Genomic DNA, 8,542 nt, shown 5'->3' with positions numbered 1-8,542 from the left:
TGAAATGGCCTGTTTGTTATGCTCACATACAATAATTTTCAGAACTCCAAAATAGGGAGATGAGGATGAACTGAGGAAGAAACGGATGTTTCAGACATTAACTCAGCTTTTTTAACTAGAGTATTATTTTAGTTATATTAGTTGATGACAAAATAAGTTACTCTTTGTGTGCCCTACCGAAATCTCTGGGTGATTCTGATGATTAAAAATAAGGAGGATACATTGCTACAATCTGGGTTGTACTTTGCATCTGTGACTTTTCTATCCCCTCCTTTTTTATCTTTTGGTAAGATAGTCTGTTGTGTCAGAAAGTTTTTCTTTTCTCCCGAGTTTTTGGTAGATATGTTTGGTTTGTTTCTGTCAGAAGTCAAATCTGGCTTGGTAAGTTTAATGTGTAGGTTAGTTTGGAGTAAGTAATATGTTTGGTTCTGGAAGTTTTGTCAAGTTCATAAAATGTATCCAAGAAAGATGCTAACACAATAGCATGCTACAAAAATATACTGAAAAGATTAAACCTTAACTTTTTTACTGCTAAACTAGCTCATCTGTAATCAGAGGACCTAGAGTCTTGGATGAATCTTTTGCTAGAGACAATAACTAGCAATTAAACATCATGACAAGAACCCAACGCGTGAATCTCCATGCACAGAGCCACAAACTTGTTAAGACTTCAGACTCTTAACTTTGTCTCTGCCTACTATCCTGCAAGAACACAATCCTGAATTCCTGATGCAGCACAAGCAGCAGAGCCATGAACCATGTTCCCCTCCTTACCACCGAAGGCAAGCTACAGCCCTACACACACGATGTCTGAACATGATGCATCAGAAAAATTCAGAGCTAGCAATGGGACAAGGAGGATGCATTTCGGCTAGCTAAGCTCAAAAACCAAAATGCGATGCATGTGTTCAAGCTGCAGGCTTGCAGTGCACACAGTGATGGTGCTGTACATGCAGACTTTGTAATAACCGGAATTTCTGCGATTTTAATGGCCGTCAGTAGCTAGCCTCCGATTTCCAGTTCTGGGACAGCAAGCAAGCAGCCAAGCATATGCATGCAGCCATGAGTCAGCTCCATGGCACTGCAGCTCACCAGTGAGACTGAAGCTGCAAATGCATATGAGAAAAGTTTGGCAGATGCTGCTGCTGATGGATGGAACACTTCATGGTTGCATTGCAGCTAGCTAGCTGCTGCTGTTGCAAAATGTGAGCTATCTAGGGAGAGCTCTGGATTTGGCCGGCACACACTCTCATGCAGCAATGCATTGGTCACTTGCTAAGTTGTAGTACTCCTCAGTACAATGTAGTTCTCACTTTGTGCAGAGATTATGTAGATCCTCGCATCAGTTTCGCTGTTCATATACACTGTTGTAGCTCAAGGGGCTCTCTTCTAAGCACACTTTGCTGCTTTGGCCCTTAGATCCCACCCTAAAATTTTACACCATGTCACATCGAACGTTTAAACACATGTATGAAGCATTAAATATAAGCTAAAAACTAACTAATTACACATATTGCGACTAATTTGCGAGACGAATCTTTTAAGCCTAATTGCTCCATGATTTGACAATGTGGTGCTACAGTAAACATTTGTTAATGATGGATTAATTAGGCTTAATAAATTCGTCTTGCGGTTTACTGATGGATTATGTAATTAGTTTTTTTATTAGTGCCCAAACATCCCATGTGACACCCTATATAATATCCGATGTGATACGCCAAAACTTTACACCCTCGATCTAAACACCCCCCTTTCTTAAGGTTTCAACCAAAGGAGATGATTATAATAATCTACTACTATAAGACAAGTCGACGCACGACCGGGTCTTCTTAATCAGACACTTCTGGTATCGTGATGAAGTTGTCGTGATGGAGCTGTGAGTGCATGATATCCTATCCGTCAAAGTTGAAATAACGAGACTCTTAAATGAGTGTGTGTTGTTAGAGTGTGTTGAATATGTGTACAAAGTCGATTACAATGTAAAACTTGAAGTTATAATAGGTATTAGGATAGCAATAGAGTCGCACTCTACTCTAGGCTCTCTCTTAAATAGAGAGGCACATCAGTTGTAACCACATGGTGACTTAGCATAGGTGAGAGGGAATTAATAGCTAACACCGGCCAAGGATCGGGGAAAAGTTCACGTAATTAATGTCCCAGGGATGAATGTTTCGGCTGAACCTCATTAATAAATATAGTGCCTCAATATCATCATCAGTTTGGATCTTCTATGGTGTTCTTCCACGTTTGGCACACCAGTTGTAACTACATGGCGACTTAGCGTCATAGGTTCTCTCTTAAATAAAGGGGCATACCGGTTGAAACCGCATAGTGACTTAGCATAAGTAAGAGAGAATGGCTGCAGACAACATCCGCTAGAGGATCATTGTAACTCTCATACGCTATAATTATGTTGGATCGGAGAGAAGCATAAGCATTTAGTGCTCCGAGGATATAGGCTTCAGTTAAACCTTGTTAACAAATATTGTTACTCGATGTCATCATCCGTTTGGATCTTCTATGGTGTACTTCCACGTTCGGTTTCCGATGTACTCCCTCCATCTACAAAAGTTAGACATATTTCACATTTGAGTTTTTCCAAATAAGTTGTTACTTTTTGTAGTCTTTATGCATTCAAGACTTAAAAGAATAGATAAATTAAATGTTTGATTAGAATCCAAGGAGTCATCTAAATACTCATTGGTTGCATGCTTGTATTCACTCCTTAATTTTGTAATATCCAAGATGATTTAATTTCTCCTTGGTCTTAGTGACAAAAATAATAGGTGTAACTTTTGTGGATGGAGGGAGTATATATATATATATATATATATATATATATATATATATATATATATATATATATACATATATATATATATATATATATATATGTATAGGAAAATTATATGCTACTACCGGGAGTAACTACTCCCACCTTATCCAGCTCACTAATTCAGAGTTTAGGTGCCGTCCGGTATTTTCGTGGGATACAAACCTTTTTGAATGCATGCTACTTAAACTAGCTAATTAAAAACGAGCAGAAGATGTCACCATCAACTAACTAAAATTAGTATATCGCTTGCATGTTTCTTTTGCTAGCATGTTAATGTCAACTAACTAAGTTCGTTTGCATGCAACTAACGAATAATAAATAATTTCAACAAATAAACAATTTAGTTAATTGTTTAAATAAAATAACCAAGCTAAGGACCGGTTATTGGATCATAACCTGACCCATTAAGAGGAGGGAGTAACTAATCCCGGTAGTAGGAAATAGGTGTCCTATATATATATATATATATATATATATATATATATATATATATATATATATATATATATATATATATATATATATATATATATATGGGCCAGGTTAAATACATGTGTGTCCATAATGACATTTTGAATTCTTGATGATTCAGAGATGCCCCAAGCGTGTAAGCATATGGTATTTGTCCTTTGAGTGTATAAGGGTGCGCTTGTTCCCACGGGCAAACGCCCCCCACCACCTCGTTTTTCACGCGCACGTTTCCCAAGCTGTTAAACGGTGTATTTTTTTTAAAAAGTTTATGTATAAAAGTTGCTTAAAAAATTCATATTGATCCATTTTCAAAAAAAAATTAGCTAATACTTAATTAATCACGTGCTAATGGCCTGCTCCGTTTTCCGGCCAGAGAGATTATTCCCCCACCCTCACTCTCGATCGGGCCCTAAAAGGCAATCTGCGGTGTCCCTATTCCTAATGATCTTGATAGTTTGTGGGTCGGGACAGTTTAGGCCCCTATTCCTAGTGTCCTTTGATCTTTTTTTCTTGATTAAGTGGCGCGTCTATTTTAACTTGTCAACGTGGGTTGTAATGTATTATTGGTTTTTTATTTACTAAAATGACACGCAGCTCTCTGCTTGTTTAAGAAAAAAAAAAAGAAGAGAATTCTTGATACATACCTAAGCTTTCTTGACATACAGCGAGCCGGAGCATATATCCGTTGGATCACTTTGCCGCGAACATCCGTTGGATAGAGAGGTAGTTGGCATTATCGGCTCAGGCTGTGTTGAGTTGTTTGGCCAGTTTTTTTTCAAGTATATTATATATATTTAAAGTATTAAACGTAATCTAAAAACAAAATAAATTATAAATTTCACATGTAAACTGCGAGACGAATTTATTAAACCTAATTAATCTATCATTAGTAAATATTTACTGTAGCATCATATTATTAAATCATGGCGTAATTAGATTTAAAAGATTCATCTCTCAATTTATATAAACTGTGTAATTGGTTTTTTCGTCCATATTTAATGCTTTATGCATAAGTCCAAACATTTGATGTGATGTTTTTGGTTAAAGAAAATAAATCTAAACACGGCCTCAGTCAATTGGTTCCGGTAAAAATTTCAAGGAAGGGACGGATCGACCATTCATGAGTCATCACACGTCCAATCGATCAGAGCTGTTGCACCGGCATTACATGCATCATTCATTCAGGAATGAGGAGGCCTTTTTGTCAGCAGCAACTAGCTATCTAGCTGCCTTCTTTGTTCGTTTGGCCCAACCACACAACAAAACGGCTTAACTCTCACAGCCACAGTCTCTCTCCCTCTCTCCCCTATTTGAGGGCTAAAGATTTCATGTTTAGTTCGCACGTAAAAACTTTTTACCCTGTCACATCGAATGTTTGGACACATGTATGAAATTTAAATATAGATAAAAAAAAATTAATTACACGAATTGCGTGTGAATTGCCAGACGAATCTTTTAAACCTAATTGCTCCATGATTTGACAATGTGGTAAACATTTGCTGATGACAGATTAATTAGGCTTAATAAATTCTTCTCGTAGTTTACAGGCAGAATTTGTAATTTGTTTTGTTATTAGTCTACATTTAATATTTCAAATGTATATCCGTATATTCGATGTGATACGCCAAAACTTTGCACCTCTGATCTAAACGCAGCCTAAGTAGTTGGCGAGTAGTGGGTGAGAATCTAGAGATAGAAACTGATTTGCTCAGCTTTTGGTTACTACTCCCTCCGTCCCAAAATAAGTGCAGTTTTATACTGTTCATATCTAATGTTTGACCGTTCGTCTTATTTAAAAAAATTTTACGATTAATATTTTTGTTGTTACTAGATGATAAAACATGAATAGTGTTTTATGTGTGACTAACTTTTTTTAATTTTCTCATAAATTTTTCAAATAAGACGGACGGTCAAACGTTGGCCATGGATTTCTACGGCTGCATTTATTTTAGGACGGAGGTAGTACTAGTTTAGAGTGATATTATGATAGTTTGTACTGATAGTATTCAATTGTGTAAGTATGTTATCAGTCGAACTGATTTTAACCGTTAATTTTATACATTCTACTATCAATAGTTCAGATGATAGTATAAATAAATGATTGAAAAAAAAGGATGAGCCGACTAAATTGATTTCTACTGCCAGTAAAGATCTTTGTAAAATATCGTAGTAATGGTCTCAAAATTTGGATGTCAACATGATCTATTTAGATAGTTGGAGATTTTACGAGTAGTTACAGTTGTTAGAAACTCCCAAAACAGGAGGCCTACTCCCTCCGTTCAAAAAAAAAGATAAACCCTGGTTTTTATGTGCAACGTTTGACCGTTCGTCTTATTAATCATGTTTTATCATCTAACAATAATGAAAATATTAATTATAAAATAATTTCATAAGACGGACTGTCAAACATTGAACACGGATACCTATGGTTTGTTTTTCTTTTTTTTTTTTTTGGGACGGAGGGAGTATGTAAGACTGTATCCATCATTGCCGAGTATTTCATGGCCACAACGACGAAGTAGCTAGCACATAATTTGCTATAGCTCCATTTCTTTATCTTCTCGAGAGTGTACGTGTGTGTGAGAGAGAGGCTAATAAGTAAGAGAGAGTGCCATGAACTGCATCAAGATTGCCATGGTGGTGACACTGATCATCGTCCCTCTCGCGCTGAGGGGAGCCTCGCTTCTCGGCAATGCCGTCGCCGCCGCCGTCGTCCCGTCGTCGTCGCCGGAGCAGCAGCAGCAGCGGCGGCCGCGGCCGCCTCCCGGTTCCAAGAACGGCGCCTCGCCGTCGTCGTCGGCTCATGGGCAGCACTGGAAGGATCAGAGCCGCCACGCCGCCTTCACCCGACGGCGGTTCGGCACCGGCGCCGGCGGCTTCTTCAGCGACGACAAGAGGTTCTCGCCGACTGGATCAAATCCGCTGCACAACTTGTGAGCGTTAATTTGAGTACTTAATTTCTCTCTCTTTTGCTGTACATATATTTGTGTTGTTTAATTAATTGGCAATAATCATGAGCTGAGCTTAATTATATAACTATTCCGCGTGTACATAATAAGGTTGGTGATCGAAATTGCTAATAGTTGTTTCATTTGGTGAACTTGAAAGAAGGCTAAATTTTCATCTGGCTGCTCATTTATTTGTTTGTTTGTTTAATTTGTCTTCTTTTTGTGTTCAGGAGCAGTTTGTGGTTGTTGGGTTATGTATTAGTCGCTTCCGATGCTACTTAATTAGTGAATCTTTATTGGTTCCAGTAAAATTTTTTGTTACAGATCCATTTTTTTTTTAGAAATAGATTAAAATCTAGCCTCTACTTCCTGAATGGATGTACACGGGCAAAGTTACAGCTCCAAATTAGAAGATGCTTCTGAGTTTCAAGTTTCAACTAATTCTCTGAATCCAAATCCAAAATGAGTTGGTACTTTTGAAACCACTACGATACCAAATTAATTCTTAATTTATGGTTATTAAATTGGTTCGTAAGGTTGTGAAAAAAAGTTATTCCTTCAATTAATAATACTTGTCATTTTGGATAAGAATGATGTCAACTTTCAAATCTTTTAGCTATGAATAATTTGTAAAATATTTATCCTAGAAATATGAGAAGCATATGTATAGATGATGGCATGCATGTCGGTCCAAAATGGACACTACGGTAAATTAATATTGGTATGGTATTTTCTAAATTCCTTGATACGTACTATATGACCGTACAAATATGTATGTGTGCCTTAATTTGACAATCGCTTAAATCAGTATTTTCAGTTTCTTATGCAAATAGTACAGAATTATATATGTAAGCACTGGGAATTTTTATACTGAATGAAAGCACGAAAATACTGGAATCTTATAAACAATAAATGAGTATCACTGAGAATTTTTATTATTAAAAGAAAAAAATACAATAAAGATACACAGCTCCTGAATGAAATTTTCAGGACTCCATATATTTCACTAATTTTATAAATTCACCCACATCAAGGAATTAACTTGAGAAATTCACCAACTTTTTGGGCCTGATTTACATGTACTGATTTTATACACAGGAGGTGACGACAAGGAACAGCAAGTGAACAAAACAGTTCTATATATTGGAATCCAAAGTACACAAGACACCATTTAATTGGCTGAATGCATATCCAGGTGACAAAATGCAAATGACAGCCAGAAAAGGCTGGTCTGCATACTCTGCAGGTAAGTAAGCAGGAGAAAAGATTGGCCTCCAAAGCTCCATCAAAATGCAGCCATGGATGGAATTTCTGGTCAAAAGAACAGAGAGGAAGCATGCAACAATCTGATGGGTATAGCATGCAATGCAAACTCATGTACTTCTGCTGAAAATGCTGCTCTGCCTATGCCATGTGAAAATGTATGGATCTCTGTCAGGTACTGCTTTTGAGTTTTGAGCAGTCACGTTATACTGACACGCAGATGGTAGTAGAGCAAAAGACAAAGTTCTTGGTGTTTTTTTTAATCTCTGATCATGTTGATATTGTTGGCTAGCTAGGGGAACTTTTTTGTGTTATCCTCTGAATTCTTGTGGGGAATTCAGTTATTGTGCTTGAAATTATCTTTCATTTCAAATGAGTGGGACTAGCGTAGATGTAATATGGTGTCCAATGTAATCTAAGCTCGGCGTGCTTGATTTAATTTGTAGGTAAATAATGAAGTTGGCCTACATTGTTATATCAATTAAGCTCTTCTCATATAGAGGCTTCATCGGGTCTTTCAAGTTCTCTGGCATTTTTTTTTATCATATTGATTTACATGCCCCAATCAGTTCACTTTAAAAGTTGAAAATGATAAGAAAAGATGAAAGATTCACTTATATTCTACCACATACCGTTAGTAAATTTAAGAAAAAAAAATCCATGATACCAACTTGATCTTATGGGCTACTGAAGCTAGGTTCGATTCGAGCTTAGAATGATGCTATTATTTCCCGTTACCCCTCCCCTTTTGTTAATACGATGAATATACATTACTTTACCCTTTATATTCCGCTAACTAAGTATCCTGATGAAGAAAAAAATTAAGTTGACGCACGTAAAATGAGAAAGTCATTAGCGTATGATTAATTAAGTTTTAATTATTTTGACTTGATAAATTGATTTATTTCATATTTTTAACTAACTTTGATATAGAAATATTTCGCATGAACCTAACAGAGTTTGAAACGTATGTTAACGGAAACTAAGAGAAAATATAACAGATCAAGTACTACACACAATTAAG

At 36.6% G+C, this 8,542-nt stretch overlaps 1 protein-coding gene across 1 annotated transcript; it reads left to right on the top strand.

Annotated features, from left to right (window-relative positions):
* Positions 1-5,811: 5,811 nt before the first annotated feature.
* LOC127774511 (uncharacterized) lies at positions 5,812-8,032 on the top strand. Its single transcript, XM_052300771.1, has 2 exons — positions 5,812-6,240; positions 7,354-8,032. Exons 1-2 carry the CDS (start codon positions 5,921-5,923, stop codon positions 7,358-7,360), a joined length of 327 nt encoding a protein of 108 aa, XP_052156731.1. The 5' UTR covers positions 5,812-5,920; the 3' UTR covers positions 7,361-8,032.
* The last annotated feature ends 510 nt before the right edge of the window (positions 8,033-8,542 follow it).

This window comes from Oryza glaberrima, chromosome 5 (genome assembly GCF_000147395.1).
Source record: "Oryza glaberrima chromosome 5, OglaRS2, whole genome shotgun sequence".
Taxonomy (NCBI): Eukaryota; Viridiplantae; Streptophyta; class Magnoliopsida; order Poales; family Poaceae; genus Oryza; species Oryza glaberrima.
The sequence above is the reverse complement of the archived record's forward strand: the minus strand, read 5'-3'. Positions and strand labels throughout refer to the sequence as shown.